At 40.9% G+C, this 23,336-nt stretch overlaps 1 protein-coding gene across 1 annotated transcript in view; it reads right to left on the bottom strand.

Moving 5' to 3' along the window:
* LOC115660442 (cyclic nucleotide-gated cation channel beta-1-like) overlaps positions 1–23,336 on the bottom strand; it is a 45,049-nt gene that overhangs the window by 13,217 nt on the left and 8,496 nt on the right. Inside the window, exons 4-12 of the mRNA XM_030581888.1 lie at positions 13,236–13,343; positions 7,857–8,014; positions 6,513–6,683; positions 5,659–5,867; positions 4,974–5,024; positions 4,222–4,308; positions 2,361–2,425; positions 1,020–1,142; positions 188–329 (exon numbers count right to left, since the gene is read on the bottom strand). Coding sequence (XP_030437748.1) covers positions 188–329; positions 1,020–1,142; positions 2,361–2,425; positions 4,222–4,308; positions 4,974–5,024; positions 5,659–5,867; positions 6,513–6,683; positions 7,857–8,014; positions 13,236–13,343 — 1,114 coding nt within the window. The remainder of the gene's footprint in view (positions 1–187; positions 330–1,019; positions 1,143–2,360; positions 2,426–4,221; positions 4,309–4,973; positions 5,025–5,658; positions 5,868–6,512; positions 6,684–7,856; positions 8,015–13,235; positions 13,344–23,336) is intronic.

Below are 23,336 nucleotides of genomic sequence, written 5' to 3'. Positions count from 1 at the left end.
TAGTAAAACAAACCTTAAAATAATGTCAGAATGAACAGTGATGCTATTGGGATTTTTCAATGTATGAAGTACCCAGCGGGTACTTTTTGGGAAACTGAAAAATGATTTCAGAGAGGTGACCTTAAAAATAACAAGCACTGTGAATCTGCATCATACAGAAGGGAAGACAGATTGATTATTCACTTACCTGGCCAATCATGACAGAGAAAGCAAAGACCCCTGTGAAATAGTTCAGAAGCTGGAAGAGTATCTCAAACAGAGTTTGAGGGTCAGGCAGTCCCCCAATAGTAATTAGAGTCTTGACAGCCCAGTAATAGCAGCGGATATAACTATAAAGGGGAAAACGAACAACTTTTCAAACAGTTTCCTTCACCTGAAAAGTCAGTATCTGCTTTATACCATTAGAACTGCTCTGATACAGTCAAGCAAGAGACCACTTGGAAACTACAGAGAGAACGGTTATGTGGTGAAAAAGGGAAAACTAAGGGGGTGAAAGCCTGTCCTCTCCCTTAAATGCAAACATTCCTGGAAAATCTACAGAGACAAAGAAGTTTAGGGGACAGGTGGAAAACATGGAGGCACTAAAGCTTCTTAGAGAAAAAGTCTCCAGAATTTTTTTAAATGACAAAACTTTTTTTTCCCCTCTAGTCTAGTTCTTAGTAATGGCTGGACCATTTTGGCAGAAACATAACAGAATAATAATAATGATAATCATTCATACTCAGGCAGACACACGGCATGTCAAATTTCAACCTAAATGGTTAAAGTTACCAAAGTTATAAGCAATGGAGGGTGTTATAATGGGAAGTGTCAGGCAACCTTAATAATAGGCAGCGCTACCAGCCCTGGCTATATAAATAAAATAGCGCTGATACTGTATAGGCTTTTGACTAAAAGGTGGACTTATATGTCAAAAGTGCTGTGTTAATTCAGACTTGGCTGCATCCTGTCTGTCTCTTTATCACTCCTATTCTGCTGCATTGGCCTACTGGAAAACAGAAGGCACGCGTACTTAGTACCTGTTTCCCTTCCCGTCATAGACCCATATGGTAGAACCCAGTCCCTGGTACGATGATGCCCAGTAATACAGGCATGAGTTCACATGTAAGCTGAAGAGTAAATAAGCTGTGGTCCTTATCACTCTGCAAAGAAAGGCAACAATGAAAGAGGAAAGATTACAAGGTGTCCGATAATGAAAAACACCTTCAAATCCCCAAAAGTATCATTTTTAAAAGTGAAAAATAATTCATGGAAACACAGGGCAAGCTCTGATATTTATTGTCCTGTGAGAAAGAGAAGAGAAGTGCTTCTGAACATTTGACTCTAATTATTCCAAAGGATTCCCGGCCAGTCACACAGCTAAAGCTCTGCACAACTCGGAAAATGTAGGGGAAAGTATATTTTGATCTGCTGCTTTACACTGTTTATCCCCACCACTTCTGCCCCCAGTTGCTTTGGGAACAAAGAGATCATTTCAAATAATTTTAGCATGAGCTTTCCTGAGGTACAGCTCACTTCTTCGGATGCATAGAATGGAACACACAGACAGGAGATATTTATACATACAGAGAACATGAAAAGGTGGAAGTATGCATACCAACGGGAAGAGTCTAATCACCTTTTCATGTTCTGTGTATGTATAAATATCTCCTGTCTGTGTGTTCCATTCTATGCATCCGAAGAAGTGAGCTGTACCTCAGGAAAGCTCATGCTGAGATAAATTTGTTAGTCTCTAAGGTGCCACAAGTACTCCTGTTCTTTTTGTGGATACAGACTAACACGGCTGCTACTCTGAAACATTTCAAATAATGCTGATAGCATTTATCCCATGGAGCTGCAACTGGGAAAAGGTTAATGACTAAAGGCTATTATTAATATAGATAATTTTTCTACAGTCGTCTTTCATATTGTGGATCTGCGACATATCCTGGAAGCAGTGTCATGTGCTGCAATGCAGAAGACAGAGTTGAGAATGACTGAAAATGAGTCGCTTGCTTCTTGGCTAGGGAGAGCTGGAAAAGTAATACGCTTTGGACTGCAGAGGCCCTAAGGTGATGTTTGATTCCGGTGTGTGTCTGCCAGTCACCTCATGATGCGCTATTAGTGTTGTCAGCCTCCCAGGAGACAATTCCAGCCTCAGCAGAAGTCACTGCGATTGTGGCAGTCAATAAGGAGGAGGAAGAATTTTCTCTGTCTAGAATGACTATGATTTAATCACATATGGGGAACAAAGAGGAACTATGTTTAGCTGGAGATTGCTCTATCTCCACCAAATTGCACCTCTTCTGCCTTCAATAAAAGTACAGTCCCAAAAATATCTTCCTACAAAAATATAAAGATGTATTAGTGGTTTGTCTCACCTGTAAACATATGCCTTGCTCAGGATAGCTTCAAGCCGGTTATTAAACTCAAAGAAGGCCATGTACTGTTAAAGAGAATGATACAGTGTGCCTTAGCTTCCCATCCATCACAGCTGGTAACTAGTTTTCAACAGACATTGATGAGAATCCTTTAGTTCAGGGGCTCTCAGCCTTTCCAGATTACTGTACCCCTTTCAGCAGTCTGAACTGTCTTGCCCATCCCCAAGTTTCACCTCACTTAAAAACTACTTGCTTACAAAATCAGATATAATAATACAAAAGTGTCACAGCCACACTAGTGCTGAAAAATTGCTACATTTCTCATTTTTACCGTATAATTATAAAATAAATCAATTGGAATATAACTATTGTACTTACATTTCAGTGTATAGACTATAGAGCAGTATAAACAATGCACTGTCTCTATGAAATTTTAGTTTGTACTGACTTCGCTAGTGCTTTTTATGTAGCCTGTTGTAAAACTAGGCACGTGTCTAGATGAGTTAATGTACCTCCTGGAAGATCACGGTGTACCCTCAGGGGTACATTTACCCCAGGTTGAGAATTACTTCTTTAACTAGCAAAACTATGTTTCACCTCCAGGCATCCTCCAAAAACTCTCATTTTCCTTTCAATTGTACTCCTACAGTAGTTCTGTATTAAAAACTACAAAAGGCGCGAAATGAGAGATTCCAATGCTTCTTTTAATTATCACTGATCTTTTTTATTTTATTCAGTATTTTAAGTGTGTTTTAGAGTTGGGGTAAGGTGCTGGATTGACAGCCCTGGAGACTCAAATCTTCCCTGAACCTTTCAAATCTTGGCCTTTCTCCTAATCCTGCAGATTACTGCCAGTACATTAGGGACCATCCTGAGACTAGTGATTCATTTCACATATGCCACAAAATAGGTGGTAACGACTTTCACTTCCTACTAATGTGGGTTAGATTTGATCTAGTACAGGGGTCGGCAACCTCTGGCACGTGGCTCACCAGGGTAAGCACGCTGGCGGGCTCAGCCAGTTTGTTTACCTGCTGCGTTGGCAGGTTCGGCTGATTGCGACTCCCAATGGCCGTGGTTCACAGTCCCAGGCCAATGGGGGCTGCAGGAAGTGGTGCGGGCTGAGGGATGTGCTGGCCACGGCTTCCCACCGCCCCCATTGGCCTGGGACAGCGAACCGCAGCCAATGGGAGCCACGGTCAGCCGAACCTGCCAATGCAGCAGGTAAGCAAACTGGCCCGGCCCACCAGGGTGCTTACCCCGCCAAGCTGCATGCCAGAGGTTGCCGACCCCTGATCTAGTGAATCCATAGCCCACTGAGCTGTCTAATCTTCTAGCTGAAAGTAGCTTTCATATGCACTCTTTCAGCTGTCCTCAAATTTTTAAAACATTATTGTACTTTCGTTTAAAACCTTAATTGCTTCAAAATCTCTCACAGGAGAGTTGTTCCCTGCTTACATCAGATCCCATTACAGCAATGTGGAAACTTTATAATCATATGATGTGGAACTCACTCCTGTTATCATTGGAATCAGAGGCAAAACTTTCATTATCTTCAATGGACACAGGATCAGACCCTAAGTATGTGCTCTTACAGTCTTCCCTCCCCTCCCATCCACCCCCCCACACACAAATAAGAGAAATTATGACGCTTCTAATGACAACTAAAATGTATGGCAACTTTTAGTAATACCTTCAAAGGAACAAATCTCTTCCCCTCCCTGCCCCCATGCAATTGTACTGTCATCTACAATGAATCTACTTCTGCAGACAGGAATAGCGCATCAAAAACAGTACGCAATTCTGTTACATTAACTAAATATGCAGTCTGCCCCCTTGTTTTTGTAACCTCCTGACTTACCTTTAAACAGCGAGGCAACCGCAAGAGAGAATTTACGCCAACTTTGAAGTAAAAGAAATCCAGGGGAAGAAGGCACAACACGTCCATCTAAAACTCACATGTGAGACCACAACAGAAAACATGGTGGTAAATTGAAATCATCATGGGGCTCTTTTGCTTCTAGTAGCACTCAGGAAAGGGTATTGGGGACCCAACTCTGACCTCATTCACTAGGAAGCAACTTCCATTGAAGATCAATAGTGGGGATCGGGGGGGGGGGGGACAGTAGGGTAAGTCAATGGAAATAAAACTCATGTTCTGCAGACTTGATTATGCACAAACTTCCATACATTTGTACACATAACAACTGGGGCACTGGGGAAGCCAACATCGAAACAGGACCTCCACCACCCTTAACTGTGTGCAGCATGTTCTCTTGCTCCAACAAGCTCTCCTCTTCCTAGACCTCCCTGAGGAGGCTACTGCTGCCTTTGGCACTTACCTATCAAAGTGTGATCCCCAGTTATATATGGCTAGCCCTTGTCCAGACATACACCCAACCCCCTTTCCATTCCTTTCATACCCAGACAGGGCCATCCTAAACCTGAGATACATCTGTCAAGATAATTATCACACATATTTTAAACATTATTCCAGTCCCAATATTCAGAGGTGTGACTAACAACAAGAGGATATGTATTTCAAAATATGATTGCAATGTGTCCTTTAAATAATAATAAATTTGTGTAAAAATCAAACACGGTGTGTCAGACCTTGAAGCGTCGGGATTTCAGATAGTTCTGTCGCATGGCCTTTTTATCAGTCTAGACGAGAACAGAAAACAGAGGGAAACAGAGGGAAACATCATCACTGGTTGGCCTGCACCTGACTGAAAGGCAGAGAAGAGGCACCTACACATCATCATATACTTCCTTCCTATTATATAGCAGAGGGGAGCAGAAGAGTCCTAATTATGTGGGGAAGGGATTGGGATGGGAAAGAGAGGCGGAGGGAAATGACATCTTCTCCCCATCATAGGATAGAGACTGCCATGACTTCGCCACAGTTAACATAGTAGATCTCCTGTATAAGGAAAACAAGGAGATGTGGCTTGATAAAAGGGGGTAGGGGGTGTTGAGGAACAACCTCACTTAGTGTCCTAAGGAGAATGTGAAGCTGAGTAAACTGTCGTTCCAAAAGCCTCTTATATAGCTTCTCCTCTGCACAGTGAACATATCACGTTGTGCTCTGTGGGTAAAAAAATTCACTCAGGGCCCATGAAGTAAATAAGGGATGCAGTGAGAGAGCTGCCTTTTTGCTATACGTTCTTATCTTCCAACATTTGCCCAAAAAACTTTTCTATGGACTTCAAGGATTATAGCAGGAGGTACCCAAAGCAAGCCAAAGTCCCGTTTGAAATTTTACCTTGTGAGGGAACTGCTACTAGTCGCCACTTACAATTATGTCTCCTCCTTGGACAAACTGCAGGCGGACCTGAAAGACAGTGATGTCCAGCAAGTAGATGAGGTCACAGAGATAGTCTACAAGTAGCCACCAATGGAGGTTTTCAGGCATTTGGTATGGAAAGGCCCAGCGTACTGGAATCAGCCAGCAGTTCCAATTCCAGGCCAGAACAACAAAGAACAGCCACAGCACATACATCAAATCTAGGCAGAGGGAAGCACAGGTCAACATTAGTGAGCAGTTGACAGAGAATAGCCGCATATTATCCATAGGGTTGACTGTAAGGATGAATGAATGAAGTATTAAAAATTAAAGGGAACAAAAATTCCTACATTCCAAGCACTTATATCAGACTGCCTTTGCTCTGCTTCCAGGATATATCCACTTTTGTTTTTCTTTTGCAACTACACTGCAATAGCTGCTGGCTTTGGAGAGAGGTGACTCTTAGAAATGAGCCAGGTGGTTAAGAACAGTGAGTAGCTGGTGGGGAAGGAACTGGGTTTTCAGGAGATTTTCAGAGCTGTCTGACAAAGTCTGTCAGATAAAATGGCCAAAAACCACTGGTGCATTGCCACTCTCACCAGCTTTGGGGCAACAACTGAGGCTAGCTCTGATCCCTAATGGAATTCATCACTTCCTTCTGCTCTTTCAAATGAAAAAAATTCAATCAGACAGGCTCTAAATCATTCCTTTCTTCCTTCCCTGGTGTCCTTACCACACTCTCAACTCTCCCATTTCTTTCTCCTCCTCTCCTGCTTTCTTTCCATGACATCTCTATTTTTATCTTCCCTTTCTCATAAATGGAGCAGCAGCATTATCTCAACCAATAGTATTTTTCAATTACTTACTGGTGAGTGGGTCGATGCTGCTTGGGAACCGGTACTTTTTCACATGGCTTAGCCAGGGGCGGCATCTGAATTTGCAGCAGAGCATCTCACAGTAATGTTCCTCCACTTCATCTTCTGTCTCTTTTTCTTCTGGTGGCAACGGTGGTTCTGGACAAGTTTTCTTGGAAGGCGCTATGAACATTTATAGAATTATTGAAAGCCTCATGAACTTCTCTGACAGGCTGAAGTTCTCATGTTTGTCCTTGGTCTTTAAAACTTTTCTCTTATTAAATGGCCTCTTCCTGAAAGGCCAGTCTGTATTCCTAGCTAAGAGTTTTGTTAATGTTCATGACTTTCACGTTCTCTTTGAAGACCAGCCTCTCTCAAAGACTAAGGGTACGTCTACACTACCTGTTGGATCAGCAGGCAGCGATCGATCCAGAAGGGATCGATTTATCGCGTCCAGTCTAGATGCGATAAATTGAGCCCCGAGCCCTCTCCCGTCGACTCCTGTACTCCAGCGCCGCGAGAGCCGCAGGTGGAGTCAACAGGGGAGCGGCAGCAGTCGACTCACCGCAGTGAAGACACCACGGTAAGTCGATCTAAGTACGTTGATGTCAGCTACATCGTACACATAGCTGAAGTTGTGTAACTTAGATCGATTCTCCCTGGTATAGTCCAGACCAAAGAAGCAGCTCAGCCTTCATGCCAGCTTACTTACTCCTGTGTCTTTCATAATCATAATATTATATTCCGCAGTTATACAACTGGAAATTTCAAAGCACTGGCGAACTATTGGTATATTTATCCTCACAACACTCTGTTGCAGTATGGAAGTATTATTACTCCATTTTACAGATGAAACAACTGAGGAACAAAGAGATTAACCTGAATTGCCCAAGGTCACACAAGCAGAGTAAGGAATAGAACCCAGCTCTTTTTAATTCTAGCCCTTTGCCTTAAACAGAAGACCATCCTCCCCCCCTTGTTATTGGGTAACAATTGCTAATTATGCCACATCATCTGGAGCAGTGTTTTTTGTTTGTTTGCAATGTGCTTTTTTTTGCATAGGGAACTAGACCGAAACCACCAGTCATTTCAGTGAGGCTCTTACAATAGACTTGAACACTGCTCTAAGGGGGCTACTTATATCCACACACTTCTACTCAACAATTCTGCCTCCTTTTATGTACCCTGCATCTATTCATGGAAGACAGGTAAGTTGCCAAGTTTCCAGGTTACAAAACCATATCGTCATTTTTATTGCTTGGGCTTTACGAAACCAGTTTCTATGTCTCAGGAATTTCTGCCTCTTTCTCAGCATTCTCGGTCTACTGAGAGGTCCCAAACCCAGCTGTAACTCACATGCCACAGGCGTCTCATCATCAGAGGTGGTATCTGGGTCAATCAGTTTCTCTTTCACTTTCTCAGTCCTGTCTTTAAAGAGCCTCACCAGCTCCTGCAGCCGGTCATGGATTGCCAAACTGTTCTGGCTTGTTCCTGAACCTACTCGCTCTGGCAAGCTGCAGAAAAACCATCAGAGAATTTAGTAATGTAAAATAAAAGCCAGGTGTAAGGTGACAGCCCTTTTTTTACCTGTAGGATCCTTAGTTAGGATTCAACCCTGTCCGTGTTGCTATTGCATAACTGTACACAGTCAAGTGTGACAACTAAAGTAAATTCAGTCTCATGGGATTACAGTCAGTCAGAGAATCATAGAAACGTAGATTCAGAAGGGACCTCGAGAGGTCATTGTCTCCCTATGCTGAGGCAGGATCAAGTATACCTTTAGACTATCCATGACAGGTATTTGTCTAACCCAGGGGTAGGCAACCTATGCTACGCATGCAGAAGGCGGCACGCGAGCTGATTTTCAGTGGCACTCACAGTGCGTGGGTCCTGGGCACCAGTCCGGGGGGCTCTGCATTTTAAATGATGCTTCTTAAACATTTTTAAAACTTTATTTACTTTACATACAACAATAGTTTAGTTATATATTATAAACTTAGAGAAAGAGACCTTCTAAGAACATTAAAATGTATTACTGGCATGAAAACCTTAAATGAGAGTGATTAAATGAAGACTCGGCACAGCACTTCTGAAAGGTTGCCGACCCTTGGTCTAACTTCTTCTTAAAATCCTCCAGTGATGGGGATTCTACAGCCTAAGTAGTGGTAACCTGTTCTACTGTTTAACTAGAGCAACAGTTAGAAAGTTTTTCCTAATACCTAACCTAAATCTCCCTTTCTGCAAATTAAGCTGGTTACTTCTTGTAACTACCTTCCATGGACATGGAGAACAATTGATCACCATCCTCTTTGTAACAGTCCTTAAGGTATTTGAAGACTTATCGCGTCCTTGCTCAGTCTTCTTTTCTCAAGACTAAACATGGCCAGATTTTACTCTTTCCTCACAGATCACATTTTATAAACCTTTTAACATTTTTGTTGCTCTTCTCTGAACTCTCTCCAGTTTGCTTACATCTTTCTTAAAATGTGGCACAGACGCAAAATTGACCACAGTACTCCAGCTGAGGCCTTACACAGCGCAGCGGAACAATTATCTCTTGTGTCTTACATACAACATGCCTGCTACTAGCCTTTCTTGCAACTGAATCATATTGTTGGCTCATATTCAATTTGTGATCCATTATAACTCCTGGATCTCTTTCTGCAGTACTACTGCCGAGCCAGTTATTCTCAAGATGGATAAAAGTTGATGATTCTTTTTAAAAAAATCTGATTTTTTATTTAAATCAGATTTTATTTTAATAAAATAGAGGGGGGGGTTAAACTTAAATTTGAAATTATGACAACCTATGTTAGCCCTAAACTTAATCTAATCTATTGAAATCATTTAATTTATTTTTTTTTAATTATGCAGTATATGTTTACTGCCAAAGTTTTAAAGAAAGTCAAACCATTGAACTGATGGAAGCCACTGGCTAAGCACTTCAAGCCAGGGTTTGTTAAGGTGCTAAACCAGCTTTTGACAGCAGTAGCCTCTTTTGCAGGGGAGAGAGAATATTTTCTTCATTTCAGTTTATTTAATTAGTCCAATTCAATGACCATTCATTCAAAGTTTAAAACCAATAGGAAGTTGAGAAAAACAGAAAAGCTTGTTTTCCTCTTCTAATATATGAATAAAAAATAGGTGTGAGAGGATGAGACTGACTATTTCTAAAATCTTAAAGGACAACAGGGACAAGACACAATCAGTTCAATTCACTAACTACTGATAATACTTCCTTTGTTAAATAAATCAGTTTTAAATGCAAAACATATTTTCATAAACTTTTTGCTTATGTATTCAGCACTGTTAAGGCAGTTTTCTTTAACTAATTAAAACAACTTTAAAATGCAAGGGTTTTTTTGCATTTGTAATTGCATTTAAATTTCCATCCAAATAGAGCTTCCCACACATCACAAGTAAAAAATTATTCATTTAGTAAATAAGAAATGCATTATTCACCATTTTCTAACATAATAAAAAATGTGAAAAATAAGACCCCGAATAAATGTAAGATCAGCTATATAACTGCTTAAATAAATGTATATGGAAATAGTGTATTCTCCTGGTTTGCAAAAAGAAGCATCAAATTTAGTGAAAGGATTGTATTTAGGTGCCAATCAACTTTTTTTATTGTTACCAACCAACGAGAATCCACTTTTCTTGAGGAAAATAACTAAAAAGTACAAATGCAAAACATATTAAAATCGAGATTTAAATCAAAGTTTCCTGCTTGCTGATTTAAATCATGATTAAAATCAGTTATTTAAATTGCTTTGATTTAAAACAATCCACCCTGGTTAATCCTCATTTTGTATATATGCCTTTGATTTTTCCTTCCTAAATGTAATACTGTGCATTTATCTTTATTGAATTTCACCTTGTTGATTTCAGACAAATTCTCCAATTTATCAAGATCATTTTGAATTCTTGTACTGTCCTCCAAAGTGCTTGCAATCCCTCCCAGCTTGATGTCATCTGCAACTTTTATAAGAACACTCTCCACTCCCTTATCCAAATCACTGATGAAAAAACTGAATAGTATTGGACCCAGGACAGAAGCTGGTGTGACCTCACTAGATACACTCTCCCAGTTTGACAGTGAACCTTTGATAACTACTCTTCGGGTACAGTCTTTGAACCAGTTGTACCCACCTTATAATAATTTCATCTAGGCCACATTTCCCTAGTTTGTTTGTGAGAATGTCATATGGGACTGCGTCAAAAGCCTTACTAAAATCAAGGTACATCACACATACTGCTTTCCCCCATCTGCTAAGCCAGTAACCCTGTCAAAGAAGGAAATTAGGTTGTTTTGGCATGATTTGTTCTTGACAAATCATGTTGGCTATTATTTATCACTGTATTATCCTCTAGGTGCTTACAGTGTCACGAGGTCATACAGTACGTTTGCTTCAAAGGGCAGACAGTGCTAGAAATGACTTGGTAATTATTAAGAACGCATGCTACTTTCTGCCATAACTCGCCATGCTCTGTCATACCAGGAGAGGGCTTTGGTTGAGAACCACTGGATGAAGCTGTGGGGGAAGCCTACGGACATGTGGGGGAAACCTATGAACATGTAGGCTCTGAATTCCCCTTTCAGTCTCTCACGACTTGTCTTAACTAAAAAATTAGGTCAGGTTGAAGTTAGGTTGTGCTAACTAATATGATTGCAAAGTCATGTTTAACCTCAGTGTAGACAGAGACAAGTCATGTTTAGCTGAATATCAACTGGGTTTTGTTAACGCTAAGGTTCTAATAGGCTTTATTCAAGATCAGCTGACACAACAATTTCTGTCTACATGGATTGCTAAATCATGTAGAACATTGTGTTAGTTCAAGCGACTTCTCAAGGCCATGGTCTCACATGATCCAATTTTTTAACAAAGACAAGCACTCAATGGGAGAGGTTCCTCTCAGGACTGTTAAATTTGTGGAACATGGTAAAGAAGTCCAGGACTGAGTACACATGATGTAAAATGCCCTCTCATTCCAGAAAGGAGAAACAAGATGTTTCTGAACAACCAATACAAGTTGGCAGCACCGCATTTCTGTAATACTGTTCAAATTAAAATGTAGCCACCTTCTCTGCAAGCTAAGCCCAATCTTTCAGTGATGTCTACAAATCTGGCAGCACTTGACAATGGTATATTTTTTTTAAATCTTCCTTAAATATGAATCTGTATTAGAAAATAGACTAGATATTAAATGCAGCTTTTAAATGAGTTCTCAAATCTTTGATTCAAAATTAGATTGTCCTTTCACTACTTATACAGTCTATGGTGTTTGATTCAAAAAGTTTTAGGCCAGCAAAATCCAGGAGAACATTTTTCATCGTAGTGCATGAAGAATAACAGGAACAGTTTCAATTTTGGTAACAGCATATTTCCTTACTCACTGCGCTGAAACATCTTACTCATCAGTGCTAGATATCCATCTGTAGCGAGGCGGTGTGGCTCCCTTCCTCCCCAGGGAGGGATGAGCCCCATTAATCACCCCCCAGGGTGGAACTGCTGGGAGGAAGTCCCGCCCCTCAAAGGGTCAGGCAGCGACCCGGAAGGATAAAAGCCGGGCCTCAGCCCTCAGTCAGGGCCCGACCGCCAGCAGGAGCAGACGTGCCCACTGACCTTCCTCACCAGGAAGCCGCTGAGGCCCGAGGCCACTGGGAGCTGCCCCGCAGTCGCTACCACGAGGAGCTGCCGGAGCTGCACCGTCCCCACTACGGCCCTGAGGAGCCGCCAGACCAGACCTGGTCTGCCGTCTCGGAGGTATTCCCGGACCTACTGCCCTGCCCGGACTGGGAGGAGCCCATGGTACTGGACACCCCAACGGACCAGGTAGGAACCAGGGGGGAGGCTGGAAGTAGCCCGGGGGCAGCTGACCTTAGTCAGGCTGCAGAAGGCCTTGCGCCTATGTCAGTGTGTTTCGGTCAGGACCCCCTTCCCCACTGACCGCCACTAGCGGCTTCAGCCACTATTAGGGCCCCGGGCTGGAACGCAGAGGAGTGGGTGGGCCTGCGTTCCCCCTGCCACCCGTAACCGGGTGGCAGACTCTCCCCCCCTGTTGCCACTGCTCTGCCCTGCTCCAAAGGGCTGGAGCTGATAAGTGTCTGTTGGTGCCCCGCCTGACCCAAGGGCTGGGCCCCTATTGACTTTGCCACTGCTCTGCCCTGCCCCAAAGGGCCAGAGCTGATAACTGTGTTTGATGCCCTGCCCGAACCAAGGGCTGGGCCCCTTTTGACTTTACCACTGCTCTGCCCTGCTCCAAAGGGCTGGAGCTGATAACAGTGTCTGTTGGTGCCCCGCCCGACCCAACGGCTGGGCCCCTTTTGACTTTGCCACTGCTCTGCCCTGCCTTAAAGGGCCAGAACTGATAACTGTTACTGTGTTTGTTGGTGCCCTCCCAAACCAAGGGCTGGGCCCCTAGTATTTAACTGTGTAGCTGTTCGGTCCTGCACACAGGGTCCGAACCGCCGGAGCGGACTGCGATCCCGAGGGCAGAGGCCCTTGGACAACGAGACGAGGCCGGTGTGGCTCCCCTCCTCCCCAGGGAGGGTTGAGCCCCAGCACCCCCTCATCCACACCATCCATCCAGCTATCCATTTCTCTGTTGTATGTTAGGTATTTCTAAGGTGCCAGTCACCTTTGTATCTATGCACCAAAATATGAAATCCTAATAACTATACTGATTCATGAATCTGGGCCTCTCATTCTAGCAGTATACCCAACTCACTTTTTTCTCTGTAGGTTGGACTGGCCAGGTGAGGCTCTCACTGGAGAATCAGCTGGGGATGGCACAATTAAATCCTCTATACTGTCCTCCTGGGAGCGTAGCTTCCTCCTAAAGAAAAATGAGTAAATGGCATCAGAAACAAAAACAGACAGAAAGAAAATGTTCTTTGCCCTTCATCCTCTCTCACACACACACACACACACACACACACACACACACACACACAAGCCTCCATGTAAGGTTTAAGAAAAGTTAAACTGAATCAGAGTAATTTACTATGTAAAATAACAGAACTTCAGAGAGAGCTTTAATATTGTCTGCTGCATCTCGGCAACTCATGGTGTAGGACGCCATCAGGTGGTCAAGGGACATCTATTTAGAACACATCACTGGACATCGGCAATACCAGGAGACATGAGCTGGAGTGTCATTGAGAAGTAAAGTCGGGAAAGTAACTGAAATACTTCTCTGAGGGATTGTATTTACTGAGGGACAACCTATCCTAAATTCTCAATTACTGGGGGACAATCTACACTCATTGCTATATTTACTTTCCACAAGCTACTCTGAGTATAACCTTTTATGAGTGATGTATCCGAATATTTGGATGCTAATATCTAAACCATATCATTACATTTATTAACCTAAATTGGGGATATTGCAGATTATGTACTGTATTTATTGTATGACTTTTAAACCAAACTTTGTACTTTGGGATAATTTAAGCATTATACCTAGATGTATAGACACTCTTTCCTTAACCTGTGTATTAGATCATTTTAACATTAGCTTTAATAAACATTTTTAAATCTGTTCTTATCTCTTGTATCTCAGCTACAGAATGCACTTAGCACTCTAGGGCCCAGATTGCTACTGGGGCGCTATTTAATGTAAATAATAGATAATAATTATCATAATAAAATAAAATAAGCATGTCTCAGTGTATCAGTCAGTAGTGCACTGCACTACCATGTAGGAAACTCAGATTCAGGAGCAGTCTTGGGGATTCTTGCTTCTTATGCAAGAGGAAGACGTAGTCATCATACAGGTGTTTAACATACTTCGTGTCTCTGAGAATAAGGGCTGCTGTATGTAACAGTCATTTGCACCAACAGCCGCAGCCTGAACATTAACATTGCAACCTTGGAGGAGGCTGTTGGACATCCTAAATGTGCACACGGTTCATTTGCACATACACCTGATATGTGAGAAATGTGATTATGTGGGGAAATAGATAACCCATAAATTAGTTATGGCTCATAATGAATGGCTAAGCAGTATCTCCACAGACCCCCTAAGGCAGGTCAGCCCACAATATATCACAAACTCCCTCCTTGGTTAGCCTTGGTCAAAGGTCAGTCTGGGTGAGCCTCAGTGAATCCCACACATTTGTTTGAGGCCACTCTGCTTGCAAGACCAAAAAGAAACACACACACAAAACTGATTATAGGAAATCAAGAACCAAATTCTGCCCTCAGCTGATTTCAACAGACTCTGAGGTAAAACAAACAATACTCTGTGTTTTGCACGGGTTTTATGATATCATGTCTCTTGCAGCTGATAGTTCTAAAGGAAGCTAATTCACCGAACAGAGATCTGAAACCTCACTGCACCTTACTGGATGTAAATTTTAGATACAAGACGTTCCAGTGACTTGGTACCGAAACAACTCATGTGAGTCGTCGCTGGCCTCCTCATTGTATAAGGATGCCCTGCAGTCAAAAAATGAATTAATATCAGGCTTAGCAAAAGATAAATTTGCACCATAGAGACTCCAACATATTTTCAGTAACTGCATATGTCCTTTATTATTCAAGCCCACATGTTTACAAGGATGCAAATATTATAAAACAGTAGTTCTCATACACTGGTTTGCAGAGTTGGTCAAATGTATTTTTGAAAGTAACGGTCCTTCTTTAAGGAAAAGCAAACATCCTGCTGTGTTGAAAAAGTACAACCCCCTCTTCTCATTTCCTTAAAGACTCTTACCTGACGCACTTTAAATTCATCCTTCACACCCACCAGAATATGCAATCTGTCTTTTTGTGTCACATGTGTTTGGGGAGAATGCCTCTAAATTTATTTTCAAATTAACACAAATGCCCTTGGGGAGATAAGAAATAGAGATCTGTCCTCTAGCAATTCTGAATGTCTGGGCACTCAGAGAAAAGGCTTTGGTAGTCTGCTGTGGCTGCAACTCACCTACTTTCCTGGCAGATGCTACAACCTACCAAGAAAGGAATTTAAAGTTCAGCTGATTTTAAACACTTTTGAGGGAGGGTTTCTGTGGAAACTTGGGGTATCACTACTAAATACCTTCAAGATATCCATGTGTGTGTAAGTGGGTTGAGAAAGTTAATATTTTCCTAACAGGCCTCAGTTTCTTAATTGCCTGAGAAAGTACTGAATCTCTGTGTGATACTCCCATCAGAACATACAAATGGCCATACTGGGTCAGACCAATGGTCCACCTGGCCCGGTTTCCTGTCTCTGACAGTGGCCAGTGCCAGATACTTCAGAGAGAATGAACAGAACAGGGCAATTTCAAGTGATCCATTCTGTGTTATCCAGTCCCAACTTCTGGCAGTTGCAGATTTAGGGAGACCCAGAGCATGGAGTTCCATCCTTGACCATCCTGGCTAATAGCCATCGACGGACCTATCCTCCATGAACTTATCTAATTCTTCTTTGAACCCAGTTATACTTTTAGCCTTCACAACATAGAATCATAGGACTGGAAGGGACCTCGAGAGCTCATCTAGTCCAGTCCTCTGCACTCCTGGCAGGACTAAGTATTATCTAGACCATCCCTGACAGGTGTGTGTCTAACCTGCGCTTAAAAACCTCCAATGATGCAGATTCCACAACCTCTCTAGGCAATTTATTCCAGAGCTTAACCATAGCATCCCATAGCAAAGAGTCCCACGTGTTGACTGTGCGTTGTGTAAAGAACTTTTTCCTTTTGTTTGTTTTAAATCTGCTGCCTGTTAATTTTATAAGGTGACCCCTAGTTCTTGTGTTATGCGACAGGGTAAATAACACTTCCCTATTCACTACCTTCACACCATTCATGATTTTACAGACCTCTTCATATCCGACCCAGTTGTCCCTTTTCTAAACTGACCAGTCTCAGGTTTTAAATTTCTGCTCATCAGTGGTTCATATCACTAATCATTTTTGTTGCCCTTCTCTGCAAGACTCTATGAGCTAATTTTGCCCTTAAATACACTATGGCTGCACCTTCAAAAGAAGTCAATATGTATTATACCTCTACAGCGGAGGTCAAACCTGGGCTGGAAAGACTAGATTCAAAACCCATTAAAATCTACTGATTTAAATGGGCCTTAGAACAGGTCCTCTATGGCTAAAATGGCATAGCAATTTAATAGGAGTGTGTTTACATGAAGTTAAAGTTACGCATGGAAGAGATTAAATAAATAATCAACAATACACACTCAGGCACAAATTCCAAAGTCTGTTTTATATATACAGAATTCTGCGCACTTTCCCACTTTAACAATAAATATGCTTATTAGTATCTATTTGAGCTATCTAAATAATTGTAGACTATTGTCACTTATTGACTTATAAAGTAGCTTTCACAGTGCTGTACAAGATGAAAACCAAACCCAACAGAGCCTTGCAGCCATGAATCTAAAAATAACTAAAGGAAAAGAAGATTTTTAAAACAGAGTGTGATGCACAGGCAAGAAGATATGCACAAATTTGAAGGAGCTGAAGTATGGAGGATTTTGAATAGAAGTAATACAAATGTAAATTGTGTCTTCAAGTTCACAGGTAGCTAAAGTAATTGCCTAAATAAAGACACCACATGAGAAAGGTGAGGTCTTGAGCAGGGGAAAGGGAGAGGTCATGTATTTTGCAGTATTCTGAAAAGACTGTCTTGGAAAACCTGACAAGGCAGGGAAACCAAGAAAGAAATGAATGCAATGCTGCAGTGGCAGGAGAGCAAAAGCATGAACCAGAATTTCAGCAAAGTCAGAGATAATGCCCTGAATTTTGAAAAGAAAAAAATGACTAGCGGAAAATGATCTAGTTAAAGTGTCAGGGTGAGAGGCCAAAGATTACCTAGTTCTAGTGCGATATGCCTAAAAGCTATCAGGTTTGTCCTTGTGGCAGATCCTGTGGCTCATTTTGACTGTATACTTGAAAGTGATTTTTTTTAATTTAGCTTTACTATTGTGTGTTTTGTTGCACTGTGCTTGGATGCTTATGATAGGAACCTTACAAACATAGCATTTGTATTACTGTAGCAATGAAAACTCTAACCAAGATCAAACAGCTCTGTTGCGTTAGGCACAGAATGCTACAAATGGAATGGGAGAGAGCCCTGCCCTAAAGAACTTACAAGCAAAATAGACAAGAAAGACAAAGGAAGTACTATTAGCCCTATTTTATAGATGGGAAACTGAGGCACGGAATGATTACATGATTTGCTCATATCTATGGCAGCTGGAAACTTAACCCACATCTACTTAGTCCCTGTCCAGTGCCTTAATCACAAGACCAGCTTCCTCTATTAAGTATATAAATTAGGGCTGTCAATTAATCACAGTTAACTCATGTGATTAACTCAAAAATTAATCATGATTAAAAAATTAATCGCAATTAATCGCACTTATAACAATAGAATACCAATTGAAATTTATTAAATATTTTGATGGTTTTTTACATTTTCAATATTGATTTCAATTACAACCCAGAATACAAAGTGTACAGTGCTCATTTTATATTATTTTTTATTACAAATATGTGCACTGTAAAAATGATAAGCAAAAGAGATAGTATTTTTCAATTCACCTCATACAAGTACTGAAGTGCAATCTCTTTATTGTGAAAGTGTAATTTACAAATGCAGATTTTTTTTTTGGTTACATAACTGCAGTCAAAAACAAAACAGCATAAAATTTAGAGCCTACAAGTCCATTCAGTCCTACTACTTATTCTGCCAATCGCTAAGACAAGTTTGTTTACATTGACGGGACACTATGTCTTATTTACAATGTCAACTGAAAGTGAGAAAAGGTGTTCGTAAGGCACTCTAGTAGCCGGCATTGCAAGGTATTTATGTGTCAGGTATGCTAAACATTTGTATGCCCCTTCATGCTTTGGCCACCAATCCAGAGGACATGCTTCCAAGCTGATGATGCTCGTTAAAAAAATGTGTCATTTAAATTTGTGACTGTACTTCTTGGGGGGAGAATTGTTATGGCTCCTGCTCTGTTTTATCTGCATTCTGCATATATTTCATATTATAACAGTTTCGGATGATGACCCAGCACATGTTCGTTTTAAGAACACTTTCACAGCAGATTTGACAAAACACAAAGAAGGTACTGATGTGAGATTTCTAAAACTAGCTACAGCACTCGACTCAAGGTTTAAGAATCTGAAGTGCCTTCCAAAATCTGAGAGGGTCGAGGTATGGAGCATGATTTTAGACGTTTTAAAAAAGCAACACTCCAGCAACTACAGAACCCAAAGCACCAAAATAAGAAAACCAACCTTCTTCTGGTGGCATCTGACTCAGATGATGAAAATGAACATGTGTTGGTCTGCACTGCTTTGGATCACTCTCAAGCAGAATTCATCATCAGCATGGACGCATGTCCTCTGGAATGGTGGTTGAAACATGAAGGGACATATGAATCTTTAGAGCATCTTGCAACACCAGCTACAATGGTGCCATCTGAATGCCTGTTCTCATTTTCAGATGACATTGTAAACAAGAAGGCAGCATTATCTCCTGCAAATTGTAACCAACCTAGTTTGTCTGAGTGAGTTGCTGACCAAGAAGTATGACTGAGTGGACTTGTAGGCTCTAAAGTTTTACATTGTTTTATTTTTGAATGCAGATTTTTTTGTACATAATTTTACATTTGTAAGTTCAACTTTCATGATCAAGAGATTTCACTATAGTACTTGTATGAGGTGAATTGGAAAATATTTTTTTTTGTTTTTTACAGTGCAAATATTTGTAATAACAAATAAATATAAAGTGAGCCCTTTACACTTTGTATTCTGTGTTGTAATTGAAATCAATATATTTGAAAATGTAGTAAACATCCAAAAATATTTAAAATAAATGATATTCTATTGTTGTTTAACAACGCAATTAATCACAATTAATTTTTTTAATTGCTTGACAGCCCTAATATAAATATAAAATGTGCTACTGGGACATATGCAGGATCCTGTGACAGAGAAAGAATAAATACAGTTCTATCTGTGTCCTATTTTACACCTTCATGAGAAGCATTTTGGTTTTTTAGAGAGAACTAGAAGATTTTTCACACTTAGCCTCAAAAGTATTTTTATTAAACTGTGTCAAAGATCAGTGAGATGATTGCCTTTAAGAAGCTGCGGGAAGTGGTTATGAGACAGGCTCAAGCAGAGAAAAGGAGCATCAAAGAATAAGACTTATGATTGCTCAAACAGCTCAAATACTCCGTGAAGGATGAATTTCACTGATTTTTTTAATCATTCTCAGATAAAACAAAATTTGCGTTGTGCTCACTCAGTTCATTAATGGACTGTGTTTTAGTGCATCAGCCAACTGGGAACACTGAGAATGGCAAGGAAGCAAGGAAAAGAAAAATGTATCAAGAGCAGAGTTCGGGGACCTAGTTGTTGTCTATCTATCTGTACATCTAGATATTTATACTGGTCTCTCCACCAAAGTATAGGAACTCTTTAGAATCCAAGTTCTGTTCCCAGTTATGACACATCCTTTCTTCGTGATCTTGAACAAGGCATGTGCCTCAGTTGCCCCTCACATGTAATATGGAGAACAACACTACCATATCTCATAGGGTTGTCATGAGTGTGATTCATTAATATCTGCAAAGTGCTTTGAAATCCTCTGTTGGAAGGTACTAAACACCTTGAAGGATCTCACTGTTGGTGAAAACAAGTGGGGAGATTTGGGAACATTTTCAGTATTGTTTGGTTTTCAACCAGTTCTACATTTATAACCAGGTATCCAGCAGCCATCATGTATTCATCTTCATCAAAAAATGCTCAATATGTGACAGATCTGAGTATTTAATAGCAGCAGCAGTCAGCTGCTGGGTCCATGCTAGAAAAGTATTCGTGCACTTTGACATTCATGACAAAATGAAGCACTGGAATGGGTTACCTAGGGAGGTGGTGGAATCTCCTTCCTTAGAGGTTTTTAAGGTCAGGCTTGACAAAGCCCTGGCTGGGATGATTTAGTTGGGGACTGGTCCTGCTTTGAGCAGGGGGTTGGACTAGATGACCTCCTGAGGTCCCTTCCAACTCTAATATTCTATGATTCTATGAAAATCACACCAAACAACTGACACTCATTTCAAGTTCAAAACTTCCATTGATTTACAGATAATTTTAGTTTTATATGACATTTCACAACTCATTGTGGTCACAAAGGAAAGGAATGGGGTGTGACTCATGGAGAATCTGTATCCAAGACACTTATTAAACAAATTTTCAATCATTCAGTATATTATAGATCTAAACCATGTATGACAAGTGTCACTTTATCAAAATGATGTCACCCCAAGTCCATCTTAGTCATCAGATGACAAAGAAATGAGACAAATGGACGAAGAACATGGAAAAACAGGTTTTTGATCAGTGGGGAAGTTACACCACTTGATTTCAACCAAAGCAACCAAATAGTTATAAAGTAACCAGGGACTAGTAAGCAATCTATACTGTTTGATCCAAGACCACTTATCGAGAAAAAGACATTCTTGTCACTTCAGTAAATAATTATCCTGACACATATAATTTTTCAAGAGATATCAAGCAACCCAGTGCTAAGATGAACTTCCTCATGCCTGTAGGCAAATAACTGTTGACTCATACAAGACTCCTTACAATAGAACATCCATTACCCCTCAGAGAAACTAGCACAGGATTCCTGAGAGACTAAATAAAGAGACCTGGAAATCTGGAAAGAGGCCTCAGAAATGTTGCAGCACAACTGAAATATGCTTTTCATCTTTTATGAAGCATTCTTCCCAGTGCATGACCCGCAAATTGTTGAATGCAAAGCACTTCTAGTAGATTTTTCCCTCTATTAGAATGAATTAGATGTATATTTTTCCCCTCCAAAAATAGGTGATATTGTGCATATGACAGGTTCAATAGAAGATGATTTACTGCATCTTAGAATCCTAGTATAGGCACAGGACCTCTAGTGGTCATCTTAAGCAGGTTGAACTAAAAACATCACACATACAAGATATATCACACACTGTGAGTATACTGTCTGCTCCTTTAATAAATACTCAAATAGCAAGCAGCTTGAAATGCTCCAAACTATACGCACACTGTGGATTTAAAAGTTATTTTTCTCACATCACTGACAGATACCACTGATAAGGAATGATCATTAGCTAGGCAGTAGTTATATGGGATCTACAAGTCCAGGACAACAATCTGTACTTTCTGTTCCTCCTGTGTCTACTGGGTATCAGCATCACAATGAGGTATCTTGCTATGGTTGAAAGGCTATACAGAGAAAAAAATAAAAGAAGGTTCTAAACAAGACTACTGGAGGATATAGATGCATATGTAAAAATATATATAATCCAAATACCTAAAGGCCACCTCTACAAGAATAAATGGGTCTGAGCCAAAACCCAGTGTCTGATTATGTCTGAGCTTTGTGTATGTTTAGAATCTGAACGCAACTCTGAAATTTCTCTCTGGTTCCTATCTCTACAATAATCCAAAACTAAACCACAGATCCTAAAGTCTCTAATTTGGGGGTGATTGAACACTGGGTCAAAATTTTGCATCTAGGTCCACCTTTAGTAACAAGATGCCATATTAAGCCAGCTCAAGAATTCTTACATCTCTACCTGGTGGGAGGAGGAAGATTACTTGAATCTGAAATACAAGCACCAGGAATACAGTTCAGGTTTTGCAACAGATTTAAATATATGGAAGTTGCTGGATCTCTCACCTGCAGCATTAGGCCATGTCTATACTAGTCCCTGTTGCTGATGACAACTGTTAGCAAGGAACAATAATATGCCATGCTGACAATGGATATCAGCAACAGGTGCAGTTAAAAGGGAGCTGAATTTGGTTTAAACTGCAATTGTAGCCAACGAGGAAGTGCTTTGTCTGTGGCTACATGCAGTCAAATCATTTTCAGCATTAGTTCAACACCACTGATTGGTGATGTCCTTGCAACAGATCGTTTTCCTAGCTTAGACCAGTTTAGAAACGTTTGAACGGAGTGTCTGCCTCCGTGGTTAATCTCAGTGTTTCCTCTGCTGTGGCACGGCAGCAAGAGGAAAAAGGAAGTAGAACTGTCTGTGCTACTGCAGAGGGTGGGCAGGGAAGAGCCTTCTCTGCCGATTGTTGTTAATGACATAGGCGCTGCACACTTACAAACCAGACATACTGTACAGGCCAGTGAGCAACTAAGCAAACCAAAGGCTGATACTCGCCAGTGGGGCTGTAAAACACATGGCTCTTCTGTCTCAAAAAATTATCCCTCATTTTCTTTTTTCCAAAAGGTGAAACACTCAACTGGGCCAGTTCATTTACCTTGGCACTGACTGCGGCTAAACTACCTTTAAAGTCCTTTTTATTAGAGCTCCCTGGAATTAAGACCAAAGGTAGAAACGATTGTCTGCCAGCTCTAGAAGCAGCACTGCATAATTTTGACCCCGGTAAAGATGAAATCCTTTCACTCACCAGTCACGCACTCAGCACAGGGGGTTCTATTAATCTGTTTTACTGGGTTTTTTAACCACATGCTTAGCTTAAGGCTGTTCAGTGTCAGATTAATGTCACCAGCTCACTAGCTGTGATCACATTGTTACTGGAAAACCTTTGTTCCTAGGTCTAAAAGAAAAATAAAATCCCCCTGTGGTGAAATCCAGTGACTTTCTAACAATAGATCTTCTTAATGCTGTCAACTATTTGCAGTTTGGCATTTCACTTGATACTTCTCAGTCTATTTTTTCCAATTCTAATAAACCTATTCGGTAAACTGGACTACAGTGGTTTCTGCTCTTTCATTGTGGGTGGTCTTAGGGACCTGGAAAACAAAAGATCCATTAAGCTAGGACAGGAATA

Source organism: Gopherus evgoodei, chromosome 12, assembly GCF_007399415.2.
Source record: "Gopherus evgoodei ecotype Sinaloan lineage chromosome 12, rGopEvg1_v1.p, whole genome shotgun sequence".
Lineage (NCBI taxonomy): Eukaryota > Metazoa > Chordata > Testudines > Testudinidae > Gopherus > Gopherus evgoodei.
This window is presented reverse-complemented; position numbering and strand designations above follow the sequence as displayed.